Genomic DNA, 24,747 nt, shown 5'->3' on the forward strand with positions numbered 1-24,747 from the left:
GACTGCTGCGGCCACCCTGGGACCCCAGCATAGCCATCCGGGCTGACGACTGAGACGGCGGTGACTGGCCATGCAGTGACAACACAGTGCAGGGAAATTCACTCAGGACAGGCCAGGCGGGCGGGGGAGGTGGAGGTGGTGTGGCCCATGGCAGCCAGGGCATGTGGCTGCACGCTGCGGTCCACTCACACACAGTGCGGAGCGCCGAGGCCCCTGGAAAGGTGCGTGTCCCGCTCCTCTCCCTGTGGCCACGGCAAACACGACACAGAGCAGCGGCTCGTCTCTGCTCCCGCCTCTAACGAAGGCTGTTTCCTCACAGCTGCAGAGCACACTGAGTGGGAGAGCAAATTCTGCAACCATCACAGGCGGAAACCACACAGGGGGAAATACACAGAACAGCAAACCCGGAAGAACCATTCCCACTTCCGAAGCTCCATAATCACGGCAGACGCTTCTTAAATCCTCCCGTTTAATATCAGATGCCACACATACGAGATAAACGTGCACATCGGGAGAAAGCACAGCACAGCCACGAGTACTGGCACACAGTGAATATGCTTCCGTCCTTTCAAAAGCCTTTCCCGAACGGTATCTTGTAAAAAATGCCAAAAATAAAATGAAAAAAACTGCCAGGAAAAGAGAACTGGCTTTCAAAGTTAACGAAGTGGATTCTCCAGAAGTATGGAAATCAGGACCGCCACGCAGGAGAACGCACAGACCGGTCCAAACGCAGATGTGCCCCCGAGCCCCCATCTTCAGACACGCTCACACACACTGGAGGCGCCTCCACCGCCAGGCCCCGCTGACAGCACAGCCGGCTGCTCCATCACCGACGGCGCCGGTTCCGCTCTTCAAGGAGCTGGTTGTCAAATATTTCTTTTTCCCTTCAGAAAACAAGAGAGTCTTCATTTTAGTAATCATTGTGTGTTAAAGAATATGAGAGAGGACTGGGTGTGGTCGCTCACGCCTGTAATCCCAGCACTTTGGGAAGCTGAGGCAGGCGGATCACAAGGTCAGGAAATCAGGACCATCCTGGCTAACACGGTAAAACCCCAACTCTACAAAAAATACCAAAAAAAAAAAACCAAAAAAAACAGCCGGGCGTGGTGGCGCATGTCTGTAATCCCAGCTACTTAGGAGGCTGAGGCAGGAGAATCGCTTGAACCTGGGAGGTGGTGGTTGCAGTGAGCCAAGATCACGCCATTGTACTCCAGCCCGGGCAACAGAGCTACATTCTGTTTCAGATTTAAAAAAAAATAATAAAAAAAAAGAGTATGACAGAGAGTCTGGGCACGTTGGCTCACGCCTGTAATCCCAGCACTATGGGAGGCCGAGGTGGGTGGATCACAAGGTCAGGAGTTCAAGACCAGCCTGGCCAAGATGGTGAAATGCTGTCTCTACTAAAAATAATAAAAATTAGCCGGGTGTGGTGGTGGGCACCTGTAATCCTAGCCACTCAGGAGGCTGAGTCAGGAGAATCGCTTGAACCCAGGCACAGTGGGGGGGTTGCAGAGGTTGCAGTGGGCCGAGATTGCGCCACTGCACTCCAGCCTAGGTGACAGAGTGAGACTCTGTCTCAAAAAAAAAAAAAAGAAATATAGATGTGTGTGTGTGTGTGTGTGTGTGTGTGTGTGTGTGTGTGTGTGTCTATATATATATATATAAAAGAGGGCAGTTGTTTGACGGGGACAGAGCTGCAGTTTGTAAAGATGAAGAAGTTCTGAGATGAGCAGCGGTGCTGGCTGCATAGCACTGTGAATGTGCTCACCGCCATCAAACCATACACCTAACAAGGTTAGGATGGTAACTTTTACATGATGTGTATTTTTTTTTTTTTGAAACGGAGTCTCGCTCTGTCACCAGGCTGGAATGCAGTAGCACAATCTCAGCTCACTGCAACCTCCACCTCCTGGGTTCAAGCGATTCCCCTGCCTCAGCCTACCAAGTAGCTGGGACTGACTACAGGCACGTGCCACCATGCCTGGCTTTTAAGTAGAGACGGGGTTTCACCATGTTGGCCGAGATGGTCTCGAACTCCTGACCTCGTGATCCACCCACCTCAGCCTCCCAAAGTGCTGGAATTAGGGGCATGAGCAACCGCACCCAGCCTTAACAATGTTTTAAAATATTTATTTTTAGAGACAGGGTGTTGCTCTGTCACCCAGACCAGGGTGCAGTGGCATAATGGCGGCTCACTGTAGCCTTAACTCCTGGGCTCAAGGGATCCTCCCACCTCAGCCTCTCAAAGTGCTGGGATTACAGGCATGAGCCACTGTGACTGGCTAAAAATAATTTTTTACGGAAGAGTATGAGATGCCAAATTGTCCTAAGTGACCTCCCTGTAAAGGAAAATTATAACAACTGCTTAGCTAGCAACCCCTCTCAGGAATAGGGCTGCCCCGGATCAAAAAAGATCAACAACAGCTGCTGGCTCTGATGTGCGCCCCAGCAGACCCGGAAATAGGGGAGAGCACACCAGCCGCAGCGCCAGAGAAAGGCAGGCCTGAGAAGGACAGCCTTGGGAAGAGTGCAGAGCGGCTCATGGTGCAACTCGAAAAGGACAAGAGGGCCTGGGAAACGTCGTGCAGGGGGAAGGGACTGGGTCCCAGGACACCCAGTGTGTGACCCAAGACTCAACTGAGGCCAAAGGTCAAATGCGATGCTGCTCACTGGCCTTGTTATTTTGACCACATCCCCGGCATGATAAAATCATGGCCTGTGTATTCAAACCAATTAACTTCTCCATCACAGCAGCAGCACCATTCTCACAGTTCACTGGAGGTTTTGATGGTACCTGGAAGCCGTGATGAACTCCTAATGGGTTTTGATGTCGGCAACCCAGACTCAAAATAAAGAAAATCAGGAGGATGGAAGATTTCCACAGATGGGAGTGGAGCGGTGAAGAGGCCTCTGAGACCGAGGGAGAGGACAAACCAGCAGGCTGGGTCCAGGTGTCCTGGCTCTGACCTTACCCCCCCGGACCTCACTTATTCTTACAGCAAGCATGACGGGGGAACCATGAAGATCCAGCAGAAAACCCCCAGTTTCTGTATCCAAAGGCCTCTCCTGTTCTGGTAAGCCAGCTGGGCCAACACTTCCTAAACAAGGCCAAATTCCCCCTTTGGGCAGCTCTGCACGGGTGGCCTACCAATGCCACCGAGGCCCCACACCTCTTCCCTGACCTCTCCAGCGGCCCCTACTGCCCTGCCCAGGGAGGACATGGGGCTGGTGAGGGAGTTCAGTGTCTTCACCACGAGTCTCCTGTGACTGTGGGCCCGGGAGACGTCGGTGGCTGCGCAAGCCGCCCTGGCCGGGGACCCTGTCCTTGACTCTAGTTGAGCCTTCAGCCTGTCACTGCCCCGTGGGCCCCGCCTGGCTCCCAACAAGGCCTGGCCGCGTGCCCAGAGACAGGATTAGGTGCTCTGGGGGCCAAACATCTAAGGGCAGCTAAGCACACGATGTGAGAGAAACATCTTGATCACAGCATTCTTCTGGCTGCTGGAAAGTACCGGGCCCTGCTGCTGCTTAATCTTGCTGTATTTCTCACACAGCCATGGGGCTGTGGAAAGAGTGGAGGAAAGTTCAAAAAGCAAACATCAGCCCCTGCAAAAAGAGATTAAGAACAGACATGGCCCAGGCACGCGCCCATGGCCCCGCGGTGCCCACAGCGACCAGCTGGGAGACCCGGGCCCAGCCTTCCTGGGGGGCAGGAGTGACCCACAGGGCGAGTTCAGCATATGTGATCAGCTCAGCACCCAGCACCTGGGCCACCTCATGAGGGAGAGGGGCTGTGGCAGCCTGGAGTCAAACTGCCCGTAGGTGTGGAAACAGAAACTGCAAGGCAGAAATGCAAGTGGCTGGAGATAGCGCCGGGAGCAGCCTACCGGTAGCTCAGCGAAGGCCCCTTGATGTACTTCTCCTCGGCCGTCTTGTAGTCCACCTCGTCCACTGCAGAGATCGCACAGATGATGGCCTGTGAGAGGGCACGGGACTCAGCAGCAGCAGGCACTGCCCAACTGGCCCCACGTGGCCCACGGTTAAGAAGGCTGCAGGGAGCCTGGGTCACCAGGTTCCTGCCTCCAGACATGGTCTAGCTCATGGTTCAGAAGGTGCAAACCTAGTCCATGAATCACTGCTTGAAATGATGTTTCTTAACTAAATCAGTATTATCTTTTGGACTAGAGACAATAGCTCAGATCACTAAAAGCAGAGAATAAAAGGCAGGACCCAAACCCACAAGTGCATTTCTGAAAAATTTTAAGTTTTTTTTGGTTGTTGTTTTTTCTGGGACAGAGTCTCGCCCTGTCACCCAGGCTGGAGTGCAATGGCACAATCTCAGCTCACAGCAACCTCTGCCTCCCGGGTTCAAGTGATTCTCCTGCCTCAGCCTCCCGAGTAGCTGGGATTACAGGCACTTGCCGCCACGCCCGGCTAATTTTTGTATTTTTAGTAGAAACGGGGTTTCACCATGTTGGCCAGGCTGGTCTCAAGCTCCTGGCCTCATGATCCACCTGCCTTGGCCTCCCAAAGTGCTGGGATTACAGACGCGAGCCACCATGCCTGGCCTTAAGTCTATTGTAAAAAAAAAAAAAAAAAAAAAAGAGTATCCTGAATACACAATACATACCTGACATTAAGAAATCATCCCTATTTTTGGCTGGGCGCGGTGGCTCACGCCTGTAATCCCAGCACTTTGGGAGGCCGAGAGGGGCGGATCACGAGGTCAGGAGATCGAGACCATCTTGGCTAACTCGGTGAAACCCCGTTTCTACTAAAAATACAAAATATTAGCCGGGCGTGTTGGCAGGCGCCTGTAGTCCCAGCTACTCGGGAGGCTGAGGCAGGAGAATGGCGTGAACCCGGGAGGCGGAGCTTGCAGTGAGCCGAGATCGCACCACTGCACTCCAACCTGGGGGACACAGCGAGACTCCGTCTCAAAAAAAAAAAAAAAAAAAAAAGAAATCATCCCTATTTTTTACTATTGTGATTATGGTAAACACATTTTTAACAGAGTCCATTTGGTTCAGAGCAGAGTCTCTCCCACTCGGCCCTGTGGACGTCGGGGCCAGACTGTTCTCTGAGGTGGGGCCGTCCTACGCATTGCAGGGCACTTAGCAACGTCCCTGCCCCAACCCACTCCCTGCCAGAAGCACCCTTAGCTGTGACAAGCACAAATGTCCCCAGACACTGCCAGTGTCCCCCAGGGGGCAGAATCACCCTCCTTTTAGAGACACACACCAAAGTATTTATGGGCTTAAAAAAAAAATGTGGCCGGGAGTGGTGGCTCACGCCTGTAATCCCAGCACTTTGGGAGGTCGAGGCGGGCGGATCACGAAGTCAGAAGATTGAGACCATCCTGGCTAACACGGTGAAACCCCGTCTCTACTAAAAATACAAAAAATTAGGCGGATGTCGTGGCAGTCGCCTGTAGTCCCAGCTACTTGGGAGGCTGAGGCAAGAGAATGGCATGAACCTGGGAGGCAGAGCTTGCAGTGAGCCGAGACTGTGCCACTGCACTCCAACCTGGGGGACAGAGCGAGACTTCAACTCAAAAAAAAAAAAAAAAAAAAAAAAAGCTTGAGGGTTTTTATGCTCCAAAAAATAATTCCAGGCAGGTTATGGGCACATTAGAGTTCATTATGCTATTTTCTTTTTGGGTCTATTTGAAAATTCCCATAAAGTTAAATAGTTTTGAGTATGTTTTTTTCCCAAAGATGTACACATATGCCCAGCAATGTCCTCTCTGAAATTTCAGATACAAACTTCAAAATCATCTATATTTGCTCTTCACCAAGCCCCAAATCCGCAGCTGAAGTTCGAAATCACAGACAGTCTAATTTGTGTGTTTAACTTACCACGGGTTTATCAGAGTATGAGGCGCATTATCCACTTACAGTTTTTCAACTTATAATGGGTTTATCTGGGTACTAAATGCGATTCTGACTTGGGAATTTCCAACTCGCAGTGGGTTTCCCAGGTCTGATCCACCGAGGCTGGGGAGCATCTGTGCGCCCCCGGTGGGGAGGGAGTTCGCACCCCCTGGTGCTGACAAGCTTCTAAGCAGCTCCGTCTCTGCACAGGGGTCAAGTAAGCGGCTCCGTCTCTGCACAGGGGTCAAGTAAGCGGCTCCGTCTCCACACGGGGTCAAGCGCACGCACTCGCATTTCCCAGCACTGACGGGATGTAAACACAGGAGGCCTCCGTGCTCCGTCAGCCGCCGAACAGCCAGGGAGCAGGGGCGAGCACCGTGGCAGCCTCCTTGTGCAGTTTTGGAAAATCCCAGCACAGGCCCCTCCCTGCCCACGTGACACACTGGTCCGCGGCTCACCTCGGGCAGAAGCACGTCCAGAATGAACCGGATCCGGTCGCCGTTGGTGCGCCGGAGCACCTTGGCACCCACCTCCTGGTAGACGCCCTGCAGGTACTTCACCACCAGGTCCAGCTGCCCCTCATCCTCCAAGTAGGTCTCCACGCAGGTCACGTACTGGCTGGAGTTCAGGAAGGACTGCAGCCAGCGAGATGGCTTCCTGCTCTTCAGGATGGCCCGCAGGTGGCTCTCCGCGCCCTTGGCCTTCACGATGTACTCCACCAGCTTCTGGTTGGCCCGGTCCCGGGCAGCCCGCGAGCGGTCGGGGAGCACTTTCCGGCAGGGCTGCCTCTGCCCCAGGGGCCACCCCACCACGGGCTCCTCGGGGCTCCCCTTGCTCAGTTGAGGAAACTTGGTCCCCAGGACGTCCTGCTGGATGGATTTTCGGACAGGATAGCCTGCAAAGGAAGCACCTGTCGTGGGACCAGTGCGTGCGCTGCCTTCCTCAGGCGGCTGTGGGTCAGGGCCGATGGGAGGCTGCGACGTGGCAGGGGTGAGGGCAGACCCTAGCACTCGAGCTCCCTGTCAGCACGGGAGTGGAGCGTTCACACTCCTAAAGACACTTCCTCTGCTGGGACCCCTGGCCTTGACCCTCACTGGGCCCTGCAGCCAGGTTTAACCCTTAGAGCAGAGAAAAGCGCCTGCCCGTGCAGCACTGCCCAAGCAGAATCAATTCAGACACGTCCACTCCTCCACCAACTAGGAAGCATGGAAAACTCCGCTACTGTTGATAAAGGAAAATACTGGATCGACAGTGAAGTGGTGGCCAAACATGCCGGTGTTCGTGCTGCACCGGGTCTTTTTTTTGAGACCAGGTCTTGCTCTGTCTCCCAGGCTGGAGTGCAGTGGTGCAATCACATAGGTCACCACAGCCTTGAACTCTCAGGCTCAAGCCATTCTCCCGCCTCTGCCTCCCAAGTAGCTGGGGCTGCAGGCGCGCAAGCCACACGCCCAGCTCATTTTTTTCTATTTTTTTGGAGAGACGGGGTCTTGCTCTGTTGCCCAGGCTAGTCTTGAACTCCTGGCCTCAAGCAATCCTCTTGCTTCAGCCTCCCAAAGTGGTGGGATTACAGGTGTGAGCCTCTGCACCTGGCCTACATTCTTAACAATATCTGATGTGTGCAGCCACCAGCCACAGCAGGGACAGGCTGGATGTGGCCCATGGGATGAGGGCTCCAGGGCAGGCTGGGGAAGCTGCGCCAGTGGACACCAGCAGCCCCAGGTCCCAGGGAACCTCAGGGGTCACATCAAAACCTCACAGGGGTTGAACAATGCTGTGTGGCTGTGGACAATGCCTTGACCCCAATGTCCCCTTCCACAGCTTCAGACGTACTTGACCCCAATGTCCCCTTCCACAGCTTCAGACGTACTTGACCCCAATGTCCCCTTCCACAGCTTCAGACGTACTTGACCCCAATGTCCCCTTCCACAGCTTCAGACATACAAGATTGTTTTTTCCAAAGGGCTAAAAGGCTGACCACATTTTCCAAGATGTGCCTGTAGACTTACTTATATCAGCCGCGTAATATTCCAGGAAAGAGCCAGCAAAAGACCCGCAGCCTGCAGGGGGTGGAGGGGAGAGAGCATTGTGTAGACCTAAGAGGAGTCCCAGGAAGTGTGTTCCAGGGGCCGGCCCGGCGTCTCTGTTTAGGAAATAATCAGGCCAGGCCAGAACCCCAGCCCACCCACAGGGAATGCCCCAGGCCCACGGAAATATGCCCCGCCTCCAGGCAGCTCAGGCCCAGCCCCTCCAAGGGGTCTTCAGAGGCTGGACGCCTGCTGCCTGGTTCCACCCCTCCCCAGCACCCCACGTACCTAACCGGACCCTGTAGTCGGTGATGAGGGAGACGCACCAGCCGATGGCCTGGTCGAAGTCCTCCCTGGCTTGGCTCTACAATAAGACCCGGCAGCAGGTGTCAGTGGGAGGCAGTGCCAAGCACCCTGGGTTCAGAAGCCACGCAGAACCCAGGGACCAGCCTGGTGTCCAGGCTGCTCACGCTCCAGCCCACACCTCCGATCCTCCCTGACAAAGGGGGCTGGCAGACGCCTCACACAGGGATCCCCTGGTAAATGGGAAACGCACCAGGCACAGGTCTGGGCCCTGAGCTGCTCAAATAGTGGGCATAGGGGACCTGATGGCTTGGGCTGATCTGAACGCATCAACGGTGCAAACACCTCCCATGTGGCCACTGTGCCACGTGACAGGACATGAAGTCCTGGAAATAAGCTCCTGTAACAGGTGTTTTTTTTGGGAGCTGTTGCCTGCAGCCAGGCTAGGCCAGCACCTGGGCTGCTCTCATAGCACCTGGGCTGGCAGCAGGGTGGGTCCTCAGAAAAGGACACAGCAGTCCCAAAGATGCCACAAAGCCACGACCATCACACAACGACCCAGGGAAGACTCTGGAGCCGAGGGCCACTAGGGGCACGGAGGCGTCCCATCAGCACATCCCAGGGCCAGGTGGATGCCGCTGTCTGCCCACCCAGCAGCCCCTGCACTTTCCTAAAGCACGGCTTCCCCAATATCATCCCTCAGAAGCCACGGTGACTACCACTGAATCAAGTGGGCTGCGGGACCACCAAACACCTGAGTCACAAGCAGATGTGAACGCACTCTTAGGAAGAAGAAGCAGGCACCCTGCGCTCTCAGAACCCAGGGTTTTTGATATAAACAGCAGCCCTTCTGCGTTTAAGGCACGGAGCTTCCTGCTCTTCTCCTCACCCCACACCTTCATCCATTTTTAGAAAGTAACTCGGTTCCAGCTGGGCGCGGTGGCTCACACCTGTAATCCCAACACTTTGGGAGGCTGAGTCAGGCGGATCATGAGGTCAAGAGTTCGAGACCAACCTGGCCAATATGATGAAACCTTGTCTCTACTAAAAATACAAAAATTAGCCGGGTGTGCTGGTGTGCGCCTGTAGTCCCAGCTACTCGGAAGGCTGAGGCAGCAGAATCGCTTGAACCCAGGAGGTGGAGGTTGCAGTGAGCCGAGATCGCACCGCTGCACTCCAGCCTGGGCAACAGAGTAAGACTCTGTCTCAAAAAAAAAGAAAGTAACTCAGATCCCTGAGAGTGGAAAAGACACCACCACGTTTTCTTTTTTTCCAGAGGAGTAAAAATAACTGCACTGAGTTGACGTGTTGGTGCTGAAAGTCGCTACAACAAAATGAGTATTTCCAGAGGGGAAATAGACATTTCTGAGTTAGACAAATCCCTTGCAGTTCATCGACAGCACGTGATGAAAGCTGGCTGCAGATCCAGGGAGCAGGAAGCCGCTCTGCAGCAAGCCATCTGCCACGTGGTATCGGCCAGGCTCATCGCGGCACTTGAGGGCCCACAGGGCTCCCGATGCTGAGCTAGGGATGCCCCCAGCCGCAAGGGGCTGGCTACCGAGGCCCCTGTGCCATGGGGTGGACTGAGACAGTTGGCCGGGGAAGGCAGTGGCCTTGCGCAGTGGCTCTCTGCTGCAGCCTTGCCTGGTGGCCCTGGGTAAACTGTCCTCGCCGGAGCCCCAGCTTCCTTACATGTAAAGCGGGGAAATGGGGCCGCAACTTCCCAGGACAGTTGTGAGAATTCAGCGCAGTGACTGAGCCCACGATCTAACTCTAACGGCCAGAGAGCAGCCTGGCTCTGTTACTTCCCACAATCATTCACACGCGTACACCGCAGCCATGGATTTCAAGAGCTACACACAGAGGACACATTTACTAATCACAAAGTAAACCATGTAAAGCACAAAACATCATCCACCTACCAGAAGCGTCTGTTTCTCTTTACAATCAAAGTGCTTTAAACTTTTAAGAGACACTGTGAAACTTGAAGCAGAGAGAGGGAAAAGTTAACATGAATGAACTTCCTCTAATAAGCCACAAACCTTTCCCTGCCTCTGATTAAGATCAGTGGAGGCCGCTGGAGGCCCCACCAGCCCCAGCTTATTTATGGAAGGTGACCGTTTCCCCAGCTGCGAAGAAGCCCCCAACGCACCATGGTGGGTCCAGTGACTTCAGCAACACTGACTGGGCCCCGCCAGGACAGGCCGACCTTGGGGCCTGGGTCTCCACTCCACACCTCCCACCCCTCGGGGGCAGCACAGAAGTACCAGATGACAACGGTTCTGCGCATTCGACTTGGCGACATGCAGTGCGATGGTTTTAAAGGCTGCTTTCAGCCGGCTGATCCATCCACGTGTGTTTTCATCCCATGACTAAGGAACGACCAGGTAACCCAGGGGCAAACTCAGGTGGACGCAGGGATGCTGTCTGCACACCTGCATGGACCACATTTGGCTAGTTTGTGGGAAACGGGGCCCCAGTGAGTGTCTGGTTGGGCTGCCTTTCAAAGCCAGCAAATCAAGTTGTGAAAACTGGGGTGTCTGACCAGACCCTTCACACACAGCCTTTATTTTGACTCACCCTTCCCAATGAGTGAGAGGTCATAAGAAGGGCACACCTCCAGTGAGACCCCACTAGCCCTGCCCGGGCCTGGACTCCTGCCGGGGTCTCCCCTCTGCCCCTCCGTCCCCACGCCCGTTCTGACTCTGAGAGCAGCCAGCCTGCCCCCCCGGGCCCATTCACAGAAACCAAGAACAGCGGGTTACCCTTTCATTTTCGGGTTCATGTGTCCTTCGATGTACAGCACACTTGCTTTCTTATCTCTCTGCCTGACGCTTTTGACCTGTTCACAAATCCAAGAAAATAAAACGTCAAAACAAAAGAGATCGTGGATTTTAAATATTTTTTTGTGACATCACATGATACATCTAACAGGCGTTGACCCCAGCTCTGGGGGTGAACCCAGCGAAGTCTCCTGCAAGGAGGCGCTGAGAAACGGCCCCATGCTCTGCCACACACATCACTTGAACGCTTTCCCATCTGAGCGGAATCAGCCAGTTTTGTTTGGGCTTTTGAATAAAAAGAACCACAGCTACCGTTGCCAGCTGCCTCTTTAAATAAGTGTCCTGAGATTCTCCAGTGGCTCAGCACGGCAGGTTTGCCCTCCTCATGCTCTGGGTGAGTGGAGGAAGGGCAGAAAGGCTCGGGAGTAAGCCCAGGCCACACGGGGAGAGGCAGGGACTGCAGGACGCTGCCACCTCCACACAGCCTCCCCAGTCCTGGCCTCCCGGGGCCACCGTGAGAAGGCAGTGAGGAGCACCGGCGACCAGCGCCTCCAGTGGCCCTTCCGCCCTGCACTCTCAGGGAGGCTGCCTGCTCTTATGCCCCAGGAACCTGTCACATCAGTGACCTGTTAACCCAGCAGGGACCCCAGAAACTGAGGAAAACAAGGGAAAGACTAGCAAGGTGCGGGAGGGGACGCCAGTGCCAAGGAAGGGCGGAGGGTCCAGAAGCCCAGCCTCCATCACTGCCGGCCAGTAGGCGACACAAGGGGCCCAGCTAGGCCATAAACGTGTTGAATCTCCCCAGCAAACACCACACAGATTCAACTCCAGGTTTCCCGGAACCGTAATCAGTCACATGCAAGGAGCCTGGGTGACTCGGGTGAGGTCAGTCATTAGAGCAACAAAAGCGTCTCTGGATTACTGCAGGGCCAACGCCTTTTGGCATTTGTCTCTTAGGAGGATAAAGGGAAAAAAGGGGTAAAATATGAAGGAGAGGTGAAGGCCAGGACAGCATCTGTACCCAGGACAACAATCAAACTAATGACCTGCAACTTCCAGGCCTGCAGAGACGGAAGCAGAGAATCTGCCCCAGCTTGAACTCATCACCTACACCGGGAACTTGGACAGGATTTCAAATTCCTGTTTGTACACCTGCAACCAACCCCACCACAAAATCCAAATTAATGAGCTCTAATGGGGGAAAATGGGGTGAAATACACAATATTTAAAATGAGCAAATCACAATTTTTTTTTCCTTTTTCTTCCCCCCAGAGATGGAGTCTTGTTCTGTCACCCAGGCTGGAGTGTAATGGCACGATCTTGGCTCACTGCAACCTCCACCTCTTGGGTTCAAGCGATTCTCCTGCCTCAGCCTCCCGAGTAGCTGGGATTACAGATGCATGCCACCACGCCCAGCTAATTTTTTGTATTTTTAGTAGAGACAGGGTTTCACCATGTTGGCCAGGCTGGTCTCGAACTCCTGACCTCAGGTGATCCACCCACCTCGGCCTCCCAAAGTGCTGGGATTACAGGCGTGAACCACTGCACCTGGCTGCAAATATTTTTTTCGAGCAGGTCTTTCTAAGCCTGCTTGGTGAAAATGTGGCCTATAAACTTAACACCATTGTGCCTTAATTTAGGTACAGGCATCTCCTTAAGTCTTTTGTATAAACCCACCAACTTTTCCCAGGAAAAACAAAACAATGAAAACATTTATCCAGATCAAATTATCAAGAACTAAGGATGGGTGGAATAAAAATTCATGAAATTTAAGTAACTACATCTTAGAAGATGGAGGAAGCTGTTCTTACCACTGCTGGCCAGGAGGGGTATTTTTTATATTTAAGCCAGACTAGCATTCCTACTTCGAACGAACGTGGTTCTAGAATTTAAAGAAAAAAGAAAAACAAAAAAAAGAATAGACAAGTCAAATCCATATCAAGCACCGGGTGTAACAGCCTGAGAAAACACAGCGCGATATTGTTGAAACCTGACTTTATGTCATTCACTTAAAAGATGAGGAGAATGTGAAAGGCAGATTCACATACCCCACACTACTTGCGTCTAACCACCAATGATGAGACAGTGAAACCAGCAGCTGAGTGGGGTGCTGCACTGGGTTCCCAGCTGCGACAAACCCACCCTCGGGATGAGAGGGGTGCCATGAGGCGCGGCTGGGGCTCTGTCCTATGTGCGCGACTTTCATAACTCTAAAATAACCCCGCTGGAAGACACTTTTAAAGAGCGTGTGGCACAAAACAGAGGTGAGATAACAGCACGCGGAGAAGACCCAAACACAAGGACTGAGATTCTAAAGAGGATTCTGGGAAACTACAGTCAAAAATGGGAAAATTATTTAAATCATAACTACAAACTACTTTTTTTTTTTTTTGAGACAGAGTCTGGCTCTGTCCCCCAGGCAGGAGTGCAGTGGCACCATCTCGGCTCACTGCAAGCTCCGCCTCCCGGGTTCCCGCCATTCTCCTGCCTCAGCCTCCCGAGTAGCTGGGACTACAGGCGCCCGCCACCACGCCCGGCTAATTTTTTTTTTTGTATTTTTAGTAGAGTCGGGGTTTCACTATGTTGGCCAGGATGGTCTCGAACTCCTGACCTCGTGATCTGCCCACCTCAGCCTCCCAAAGTATTGGGATTACAGGCTTGGGCCACTGCGCCCAGCCTACAAACTACTTATGAATGAAATATTTTCAATTCCAAAAAAACGAGTGAATTATTTAAAATTTTAAAACTAAAGTAAGGCCGGGCGCGGTGGCTCACGCTTGTAATCCCAGCACTTTGGGAGGCCGAGGCGGGCGGATCATGAGGTCAGGAGATCGAGACCACGGTGAAACCCCATCTCTACTAAAAATACAAAAAATTAGCCGGGCGTGGTGGAGGGCGCCTGTAGTCCCAGCTACTCGGAGAGGCTGAGGCAGGAGAATGGCGTGAACCCGGGAGGCGGAGCTTGCAGTGAGCCGAGATCGCGCCACTGCACTCCAGCCTGGGCGACAGAGCGAGACTCCGTCTCAAAAAAAAAAAAAAAAAAAAAAAAAAACTAAAGTATTAGAAAAACTACTGGAAACGGTCTGTCCTTAGACACACAAAGCCTGTGTCCGACCGCACTGTGGAAGGAAGGAAGTGCCGTAGTCCATGAACACAGATCAAAACCTAAAGGCCTATAAAGTAACCAACGCGACCAGAGGAAAAGGGAGGCCCACTGGGGTGAGTGTCTGCTGTGAACGTGGCACAGAGTCCTTTCCCCGGTGAGGGGCATTTAGTCTTTAAGAGAAACTTCCAGGCCCACGTGGACAACCAACCAATTCAGAGGCCGGTCAGGGAACCCTCAGAAAGATGCCCAGCCTGACAGGTAGGAAACAAAACCAAACGGGAGCAAAACCCAGTTCCCACTGCAGGCAGGAGAAGCCAGGCAGCACCAGGCTCTGTGTGTCCCGGTGACCCGACCCCAGTGGTGCAGCGTGGTCAGAAAGGGCCCTTCCCAAGGGCACTGTGCTCTTCCTGTGTGCGAACGGATCCTGCAGAAATGATTTCCTAGAAGTCCCCGACGGCTGTCCCATAGCACCTGCCGTCCTGGGACCATCCAAACAGGTGACCAATGGGTGGGGCAGGGTTTGGTGAGTGGTGACTGCTCACCCCAGAGGAAAAGGATCAGAAGAGCATGTGGAAAACTGTTAAAAAGTCTGACCATTAGCATTAGGCAAAAAAAGGGAAAATGTGAGACTGTAATGAAGCCCTTTCAATGATGGAAAAGCAGTCAAACAGTGTGGACGAAAAAAAAGAACGACACAACAAGGCCACAGGCACGTGAGTGTGCGTGGAATGGCGCTCCCGAGGCTGCACACGCACCAGCTTCCTGGCCGGGGGTGGGGAAGCCCAGGGGAGAAGCCCCCTCACCTCCCTGTGTTATTTTTGCAACATCCTGTGAATCTATAATTATTCTGAAACTAGAAGGTTAAAGAAAAGAAAAACAAGACTCGGTTAAGAGGAATGGTTCCTGGGCGAGTCTAAAGCGGGGCTGGTTCTCGTGACTTGGTTTGCGAAGCTGACCTTCTGTTCACGGCTGGCTCAGATCTTTGGGTCTCTCATTTCTAGTCCCTTCCACGTAGATGCTCAGAGGCACCTAAAGGCAGGTTTTCCTCTGGTGCAAGCAGCTACTTACAGGAGGGGCGTGGGAGCAGTTCTCCCTCGGGCTGAAGACCTGGCCTCCCTGGACAGCCCCCCAAACGCCATCACCAACGGAAGCCGCGAGACAGTATGTGGCCACACCCAAGCAATGGCGACACAGCCCCTCAGCTCACTGGGCCGTTCCCTCATTCCCAGCAAGGGGACAGGAGGACAAGGGCTTGAGGTAAGTGACAGGAGTAATGCTCTAACAGGGAGGGCTGGGCCGTCTCTTCCCAGGAGTCCCTCTTCCCTTTGTGTAGGTTATTCTTAAGATAGAGGACTGAAAACCTGGCACTTCTGAAGGTCCCTTCCAGGTCTCGGTTCAGTGGGAGAGAAATGAACTCGCAGGAGACCTTTTGTGGAGAATGTAGGGCCCGGTCTCAGAGCCCTGCCGCCGCTGCCTTTGAGCGCACCGTTAGGACTGCAGGCGCACCCCCTGGTCATTTCTTACCATGGTATAAAAGGACTCTTGGTGGCTCCTCGTCTTCCTCATCTTCCTCCAGGATAGAACGCATGGAATTAGACCCCATGGACTCTTCGGAAGACTGGCAGTCTGCCAATAACGTGATATTAGACTTTCGTTGTCATCGTATTGTCTTGATGACTCATCCCAAGAAAACATTTCATGACACATGACCATCGATGCATAAAGAAAAGGTTCCATGCTATACATAACTCCACACTGCCAAATTCAAATAGAGTGCGCTTCTATTAAACTACATTTTAAAGAAAAACGCAAGAGGGAGGGAGGGAAGGAGGGAGGGAGAGAGGCCTGCAGTGAAGGGAAGGCGGGCCATAAGCAGCAGCCACCTCAGCCACAGAAGCTGCGCGCACTCTGGATGGGAATCCCTTTTGTCCCAGCCTGGCTGCCCCTTCACATCTGAAGCACTCAGTGGATGTGCAGGGAGGGGGCCAGGACAGGAGCTGACTATGGAACAGGGTAGGGGTGCGGTCACTTTGTCTTCAGAGCATGGCAACCTCAGTTCCCTGCTGCTTCCAACGTGCTAAGGAGATGATGACCTCAGGAAAGAAGTTCAGAGTACAGACTGAAATATCTACGCAGTAAGTTTGTAGCGAGTAGATTTCCAGACATTTGATCATGCGGTAATTAAGATTTCTGAACTAGCATTTAAAAAATTAAGGATGCTACAATGTTAAAAGGAAAAAGTCACAGTGCTTGCCTGCAACCATACCACACAAAAATATATCTGCACAGGAATTCTTAAAAAGTCAGTCTTTTGAGTGAGTGAATCACTTTTGAGATTCCTGCCCAACTTAACAGGAATGCGTTATTGCTTCCGTAAAAGAGTTAATCCTCGGCGCAGCTGCGGCCTCAGCACAGCCACAACGCTCCCAGCCCCACCGCAGACAATCATGGTCCGCCGCCCCTCTCCGGGCTCCCCACTCACTCAACTCCCTTCCCTTCTAAACAAAAGTAAGAAGACAAATATTTAGAAGTTGAAGCAATTATAGCCCAGTGGGGAGACAAACAAAAAGGAATGAGGAAGTCTCTGCTCTAAGTCTGTTTTGGCAACGATCTCACTAAAATCTGGTCAAAAACACCCACGTGCCTGGCTCCCAGCCTGGCTGCGGAGGGGCAGGACTCCACCCTCTGCGCTCTCCTCCTCCACAAGAAACTTTTACCTTTCTCCAGCTTCTGGGAATCCGGGCAAGGAGGACATCTGGTTTCACCCACAGAGGTGTGGGAGGGAGGCGGGCCGAGCCTAGCGGTGCTGCGCAGGGTCATACACTCTCTGGGCCCCGACCCCGGCCCGGGGGATGGTGCGGCCCCTGCTGCCCTGGGCTCCAGCTGCCCGGCAGGCGGCCTCTGGCTGCCATCCAGGCGCAGCCTCTTTTTTGCTGGGCATTCTCCAGGCTCTGAGCAGGCCAAGGGCTCAGGGGCTGGGAGCACAGTGAGGCTGCCCAAGGGCAGACCGGGGTCGCGTCCCTCAGCGTTGGCACAGGGATCGTCCTCCCTGACCCCGGAGGGCAAGGACGGGGCTGCCCAGCTGCCTCCTTTGCTCCCCACGTCTCTCTCCGCATCGTCCTCTGAAAGGGAAGACCCACTCGGGCACAAGCTAGCCTTCTGCGCTGAGTTTCCTCCCTTCTTACTCGCAGGAGTCCAATTTCTGTGGTGGATTCTGGACCCGCTCTCATCCTGGGCACCACCTCCAGCTGGGAGGACCGACGGGCCTCTTGGGTTTTCACTTCTCCTGAGCCCCTTCTTGTGGTCCACTATGCACTCGGGGTCCTTTTCACAAGTGAACGAACTTGACGGGCTTTGTTGCACGCATGGCCTCCTCCTGTGAGGTCTGGAACTGCCCAACACGTCTCCGCGGGGAAGAGGTGAGGAGTTCGAATCACAGGGTGAGGAGACGTGTTCCATGGGCTTCCCTCGCAGAGACCGGTTGGCTCTACCTGTCCCTGCAGGGCTTTCTTGACTCCAAACGGGCCCGTCGCTCAGAACATCCAGAGCCACGCGAAGCGACCGTCTGTAGGCCAGTTCTTCCAGGGGTGCCGCAGGAACCTCATTCTGCGAGGCTGCAAGGACCGAACATACACAATGCCGGTTACATTCACTACACAGGCACTGCGGTCGTGGCATCGCTTTAGAAGCCCGCTTGTCTCATTCTGATGGCTGGTTTCATACCTAAATCGCTGAAGGGGAGGACTAACATTTCTCACCTACATTTTCCCAAAAAGGGGACGAGGCTACAGAACAACAGCTATTCATTCCGGGATTCCAGGCTTCATTTTTTTAAAAACCAAATTTACTGACCTTAACTTGATTGGCTAAAAAGATAAATTCCTCCAAGTTACAAAACAATACCGTGAACAAAATGTATTCAAATGTTTTGCAAATCCTGTCTCAGCCTTACAATTTCAAATTCAATCAGGGTCAATAAAAACCAATGCCAAGTAAATAAAGAACTCTGCTGGCAACGTGTTCTTGGTGGGTGTGGGGGTCGGTGGCAGCAAGGAACAGGAGATTTAAAAGGCTCATTGTGGGCTGGTACATTTTCAGTACTTCTTTGCAAGGGCATTTCAGAGCCAGCAAAGAGCATCGTGGGCCTCTGGTTTCCAGCCCAACCTCCCTGCTGCTGTACTTTTATTTATTCATTCCGACATACAGATACGGCGCTATTTATTTGAACAAGATGCTGGATGTAATATCACAACTCAGCGGGCATAATGCCTCAATCAGAACAGTATTCTCCCCGTTGAATATTAAAGGCACCAACAACCAGCCAGCCCCCCAACACAATCTGTGCCAACAAGGACGACGCCATCCAAGATGATGGTCAGCCCTGCCTAAGTTATGCAGAGATGGATCCTGCTTTAAACAAGAGCTGTTTTTCGGAAGACACAGGAAAATAGACCTGATTGTATAAACATCATTGGAAGGAATTCCGGTCCATCTCTTCACAAGAGAAACAATTATTTGCAAATGGGATAAACAGTTCCACTTTGAGGAGAAGGACGGCTGGCAGGTTTGGGTTTGCACGACTGTGGCTAGGGGGCAGGCAGTCGCCAATGCGCCTCGCTTCTCATGTGTGTGCATGACCAGTCCCCGGCTGGGCTCAGGCAAAGCTTTCCTCACCCACAGCGTGCAAAGGAGGTGGGTGCTGAACTGAAGGCCTGGGAGAAAGCGCACCCGGATGTATAGGAAGCCGAGAGCTCCACTTCCAACCTGCCTCATGCCCCCCATGACAGTGCCTCAAACAATGGGTGCCACCAACCCAAGTGCCAGGCCACCCGTTCTCTCCCTTGGGCTCCGCTCTGGAATTTTAAACACAAAACCAACTGCTTCTCAAACCCTGGGCTGAGACCAGACTGGCCAGGCAGCAACAGTACCACGGGAAGTCTTACTACAGGAAGAGGAAAGGAAAAAGGAGAACCTCCTGCTCATGGCAGCAAAGTCCTTCCTCGTCTTGTGTACTGGAGGCCACGGAGGTAATGAGATGACCTTGATGCTCACCACTGACCATTCTGGGCGTCAAGAACACGAGTGGTTCTAGGGGCAAATTCTGGAAAGGTTTAAGAAAGCAAATCCATTTTTCCTTCTCCTTCAGCTCAGGGGATTCGCGTTGCCTTGTATGAAGAAAAACATGGTGAACAGGGTGAATTTTTACCCAGAAAGCTGAGCCTTCACATTCTCCCAAATGACCTATTTTATGAAAACCTAGTGGCCACTTAAAAATACGCTCTTACCTAACGAGGAAGCAATGGCTTCAATTTGAGACTTCTCTAGGATCTCAGCTTCAGTGCTTTTCACCTTAATTCTGCAGAGACAGAATGGACGTTACACACCACCAGCCAACGCCACCAAGACATTTTCAAACATGTTTTCCTTTAGATAACAAAAGAATTAATTTCATTTTCCTCCTCAACCTTCCACTTAAACCAAAAGTCACAGCCAACTAGGAATTCATCCGCCTGAGGTTAGAGGCAGCAAGAACCCTGGTGAATGGTTTTTTTTTTCCTTTTAAGACAGAAAAGGTTGGCTGTATTTAAAAGTAAAAATGAATTCAAATTGTGACTTTTATGAGGCAAATCCTACTTTCAACTGCACAAATAACTCCTTTGTTAGATTTTCAGAGTAGATGGTAATGTCACTAAAAGCTGTTTACAGCCCAGCAGGTGTGTTTTGGTTTAAAAGGATGTGCTTTCCTTTTAAACTCGAGTATTCAATTACCTTCCCAGCCGCAGGAAAGTGTGAGCTAGGGACCAAGCGAGCTTCCGAGGCAGCTGTGAAGATGCAGGCAGGAAGGAGTGGGGCAGGGGGAGCTCCACAAGGAAGAGCAACAGGGGAGCCGATGGCTTGGACTGCGCGGGATCAGTCTCCTTGCTCTCTTCAGAACTGCGAATTCTCACGACAGACGCGCCCTCGCCACAATCACACAGGACTGACCGCGGCATCAGAATCGCCGTCATTCTAGACGATCTACACGTTCCTAGTGCCAGACGCGCCCTTGCCACAATCACACAGGACTGACTGGGGCGTCAGAATCACCGTCATTCTAGACGATCTACACCTTCCCAGTGCCAGACACTCACAGAGCGGAACAATGTGCCGCCTGGTCATCAGTTATTTGCCTTTTGAACGTTAAACACTAGTTTAGAGTGACAGGCTCAAAAACCAAATATTTCAAAATTGATGGGCCTGTCACAGACGTTTCTGAAAAAAGACACACAGATCTCTGGGAAGGAAATATCCCTATTTTTCTGGCATGGCACTGATTAAGAAATAGTCAAAAAAAAAAAAAAAAAAAAGGAAATATCCCTATTTTACCCACAAATAGGGTCTACCCTGAGTATAATTTACATGTATTCAATGTTTGTACCAATCTCTCCATAGATATCACAGAATGCCTCGTTTGGATCTTCAGCTTCCAAACTGACATAAAATCAAACTAGTTGCTTTCTCATGAGGTTATTATGAGCATTAATGAATTACATAAATGGTGAATAAGCCCATTAAGAGTGGGCTTCAACTGTTTTGGGGGAGTAGGGGATTGAAGTATCAGAAATCTACACAGTATTAAAAAAACCGTATTAAAACAACACAACACTTAACTTTTCCTCTAGGGAGAGGATTTGAACATCCAGAAAATGTTCCTTTTTTCTCTTATTTTTTGTTGAAGTCTCGGTTCGGGCCAAAACCTACATTTAAAACAAAAGAAGATGCTTGTTATTAAAACAGCTAATGTAGTAAGAAACAGTGGCAAAATTTAGTACAAATGCAGCAGGTAATCCTGAAGGCCTATAACCATGGGATTTCAGATATTTGGTCCAATCCCCATTGTTTCACAGATGGGGAAACTGAGGCATGAGAGGCCAGTGGCAGACAAAGACAAGGACCCAGGCTTTTGCATTGCAGCTGAGCAGTGTCTACTGAATTGCTGGAAAGCATCCCCTGAACACGACCATAATTTACTATCACAGTGCTGCCTGCCAGATCTTTCCTTGAGTTAGAGCCTTACATGCCTTTTTATAGCTGATTCTCTTTTTTTTTTTTTTTAGTGTGAAAAAAAAAGACATTTCTGGAAGTGTAACCTTGGAAGCACTAGACCAAAACCCCATTAAATGGGGAACGAGAATCAGTGCCAACCGTTCTGGCTCAATTATTTCACTGAAGCAAATCCTAGGTATCTCCTGATAAAGATTTTACTTGTCACCCAAAAGTCATTTCTAATTCCTGATATTACAGAATAATGGCTGTCACCTTTGCAGGCCATAATCGCTTTTCCCATCGGCAGAGGACATACTTGGCATCCGCCATCATTTACGCTCATGTGGCAAGTGGCAAGTGGCAATGATTTGGCACAAAGAAAGTACTCCCAGGTCTGACGCCGATGTGCCCTGCAACAAAATTTGCACGATGCTTTATACAACTGTTTGCTTGCGGTGTTAACACAGACACAGCCCTCAGGGGCAAAGGTTAGCTCGACTTAGCCTCAAGTAGATGGTTCAATTCCACAATCTTGCATTGAGAGGCTCAATGCCAAAAAGCAGACTGACAAACAGAAACGACGGGGCTCGGTACCCAGGGAGGTGCCTGCATTTTTTCGTAAATAAAATACAGCACAGTCCCTCCCAAAGGTTCTGTCTAGATTATTTTTAAAAGGCTCCTGAATAAATCATCTGCGTGCGGAAGACCTGCCTCCGACCTCGGCAGGAGAGGCATTTTACACAATAAAAGCTCACAACCCTCCCCAATTTGGGGAGTTAACAGTTGACCACAGCACACACACAAAAAATAAGACCGGAAAAACGACTGCTCTTTTGGCTGCCATGTCCCTGAAAGAACGGGGACAGCTGCAGACCGTTCATAGCATCAATGGGAAGGACTGGCTTGCCTGTTGACAGAAATGAAAAGGAGGTTTGGGGGTGCGGGTGGAATTTACCAACAACGGAGCGGGGCGTCCCTGCAGCAGGGAAGAGGGGGTTCCCGGCAGAGGTGGGGGTGGCGTTTCTAGCAACAGAGGGGATCACAGCAGCAGCAGAAGTAGGGGTCCAGGCAGCAGGGACAAGATTTCATGGCGGAGGGAGGGTTGTGGCTTGCAGGAACGGAGGATTTAGGCAACAGAGAAGGGGGTCACAGCAGAAGCGGGGGGACTCAGGGAGCAAGGATGAGGGCTCACGGAGGAGGTGGAGCGGAGGGTACAGGTGGCAGGGATGGGGGATTTGACGGTTGGGGAGGGAATCCAGGGAAGCAGATGGGGGTCCAGGCAAGAGATGGGGTTCACGACACACGTGAGGGGGATCCAGGGAAGGAGATGGGAGTCCAGGCAGCAAGCCGATGGGGGAGCGGGTCCACGCAAGAGATGGGGTCCGGGCAGTTGTGGAGGGGCCCACGGCGGCAGGGACGGGAAAAGGAGTCCAAGCAAAGTGGGGGGCCCACGGCGCCAGGGGCGGGAAAGGGGGTCCGGGCAGAGTGGGGGCCCACGGCGCCAGGGGCGGGAAAGGGGGTCCGGGCAGAGTGGGGGCCCACGGCGGTAGGGACCGGGCGCTCCCGGAGGAGTCTCTAGGCCGGGACCGCCCCTCCCCCCAGGCCCGGCCTCTTCGCCTCAGCCCCGCCCGGCAGAACCCAGGGAACGCATCCCGCGGGCTCACCGGGCCCCCGGCTTTCCCCAGCGCGGCGCCCCAAGCTCGGGCAAGGAGGTCGCGGCGGCCCCAACAGCGGAGGACCCGCCCGCCAACCGCTGCCGTCCGCGCCGCCCGCGCTCACCGCCTCCGCCGCCGCCGCCGCCGCCGCTCCCTGCGGGGCCGGGGGCGGGGCTTGCCTCGCGGCGGCGCCAAGCTCCGCCCCCTTCCCCCACCGCCCAATGGGGCGCGCGCGCTCCTAAGGCTCGCCGGCCCCGCCCTCTCTAGCGTCCAAGGCAGCGCGCCGGCCCCGCCCCTTCCGCCGCGCGTCTATCCTTTTTTCCCGCGAGTCCTGCCTGAGGAGAGCGGTTGGCGGGGCATGTGTGGCCGCTCCCGGGCGCCGCCCTCCCGCGCTCCCGGCCCTTTGTCCTCCAGTCAGACCCCGGACGCCGCCCTCGCGGGTCTCGGTGGGAAAACAGGCTCCCCCGCCCGCGGCGACCCCTGAGAGACCCTTCCAGAAGTTTCGAGAATCTTCCAGGTCCTGAGGCACCTCCCATCCCGGGAGCTGCGCGCTACGGACCCAATTCCGGCTGATCCCAACCGATCCCAAAGCCGGGCATCCCCGCAAAGGCGTCATAAGCTTCTGAACTAGAGCAGGCCCCACCCCGGGAGGGTCCCAAGATCCCAGGGGTCGCCGGAAACAGCCGCGGGTGGCGGGAGCCCCGGAGCAGTCGCTCCATCAGTGTCAGGCCTTTCCCTGAGCGGTTTTTGATTTCTTTTCAGACGGAGTCCCGCTCTGTCACCCAGGCTGGAGTGCAGTGGCGCGAGCTCAGCTCACTGCAGCCGCCTCCTGCTGGGATTACAGGTGCGCGCCACCCCAACCGGCTAATTTTTGTATTTTTAGTAGAGAATACCAAATGTTGATCAGGCTGGTCTCAACCTCCTGACCTCAGGTGATCTGCCTGCCTCGGACTCCCAAAGTGCTGGGATTACAGGCCTGAGCCACCTCGCCGGCCCCCACAGGTCTTTAAAAGCAAAGGAGGCCGAATTGGCGGATCCTTTAAGCCCAAGGATTTGAGACCAGCCTGGGCAACATAGCGAGACCCCATCTCTATAGAAAAGATACAGGCTCACTCCTGTAATCCCAGCAGGAGGCCGAGGCAGGCAGATCACGAGGTCAGGAGATCGAGAACAGCATGGCCAACATGGTGAAACCCAGTCTCTACTACAAATACAAAAATTAGCCGGGCGTGGTGGCCATGCCTGTAATCCCAGCTATTCAGGAGGCTGAGGCAGGAGAATCGCTTGAACCCGGGAGGCGGAAGTTGCAGTAAGAGGAGATCACGCCACTGCACTCCAGCCTGGGCAATAGAGTGGGACTTCGTTTCGAAAAAGGAAAAAATTAAAAGACATAGCAGCATTCGGCACGCACTGGCCCCGACTTTTCAAGGGGAAGGGGCGACAGCAAAGCCGGCTCTAACTTCTTTTTCCTTCTCACACTTGCGGAACTAGAAGGTTTGTGCCTTCGGTCGGTCCCAGCAACCTCAGCGACTGATTTTTTTTTCCTTGGTTAAATTGAGAATTTTCACCTTTCACATGTTTTTTATTTTTATTTACATTTTTGAGTCGAAGTTTGGCTCTGTGGCCCAGGCTGGAGTGCAGTGGTGCAGTCACAGCTCACTGCAGCCTCAACCTCCCAGGCTCAAATGATCCTTCCACCTTAGCCTCCGGAGTAGCTGGGACCACAGTACGCACCAGCATGCCTGGCTAAGATTTTTATTTTTTGTAGAGAGAGGGTCTTGCTTTGCTGGCCAGGCTGGTTTCGACCTTTTGGGCTCAAGTGATCCTCCCACCTCGGCCCCCCAAAGTGCTGGGATCACAGGTAGGATCCACCTTGCCCAGCCAAGTCTCAGTTTGTCTATAAAATGGGTGGTGGTCTGTGGGTGGTTGGCAAGAACTATGCCTCTGAGATCATCCTCTCACGTTAAATCTGAGCTGGCG

At 53.0% G+C, this 24,747-nt stretch overlaps 1 protein-coding gene across 11 annotated transcripts; it reads right to left on the minus strand.

The window, feature by feature from the left end:
• Positions 1–451: 451 nt before the first annotated feature.
• PWWP3A (PWWP domain containing 3A, DNA repair factor) lies at positions 452–22,944 on the minus strand. Of its 11 annotated transcripts, none has more exons than XM_030796396.1 (15): positions 22,777–22,926; positions 21,386–21,522; positions 19,856–20,823; positions 19,372–19,442; positions 19,059–19,251; positions 16,804–17,700; positions 15,611–15,712; positions 12,792–12,862; positions 10,963–11,039; positions 10,120–10,180; positions 8,183–8,258; positions 7,877–7,927; positions 6,329–6,765; positions 3,885–3,973; positions 452–884 (listed from the first exon to the last, which is right to left on the minus strand). In XM_030796396.1, exons 6-15 carry the CDS (start codon positions 17,543–17,545, stop codon positions 827–829), a joined length of 1,764 nt encoding a protein of 587 aa, XP_030652256.1. In that variant the 5' UTR covers positions 17,546–17,700; positions 19,059–19,251; positions 19,372–19,442; positions 19,856–20,823; positions 21,386–21,522; positions 22,777–22,926; the 3' UTR covers positions 452–826. The 11 variants fall into 11 exon arrangements, 8 of the variants coding, with proteins under 8 accessions (XP_030652256.1, XP_030652248.1, XP_030652249.1 ...); XM_030796392.1 differs by having other exon boundaries at positions 652–884; positions 19,139–19,251; XM_030796394.1 differs by having other exon boundaries at positions 652–884; positions 19,139–19,251; positions 20,738–20,823; positions 22,892–22,918.
• Between the last annotated feature and the right edge of the window lie 1,803 nt (positions 22,945–24,747).

Source organism: Nomascus leucogenys, chromosome 17 (assembly GCF_006542625.1).
Source record: "Nomascus leucogenys isolate Asia chromosome 17, Asia_NLE_v1, whole genome shotgun sequence".
Taxonomy (NCBI): Eukaryota; Metazoa; Chordata; class Mammalia; order Primates; family Hylobatidae; genus Nomascus; species Nomascus leucogenys.

Coding starts and splice junctions, on each gene's coding strand:
- PWWP3A (XM_030796388.1), bottom strand. CDS start 20,094: ATGACGGCGATTCTGATGCCGCGGTCAGTCCTGTGTGATTGTGGCGAG. Junction 7,928..8,182: donor CGACTACAGGGTCCGGTTAG/GTACGTGGGGTG, acceptor CACCCCCTGCAG/GCTGCGGGTCTTTTGCTGGC. Junction 885..3,884: donor GGGCCTTCGCTGAGCTACCG/GTAGGCTGCTCC, acceptor TGTTTTCTGAAG/GGAAAAAGAAATATTTGACA.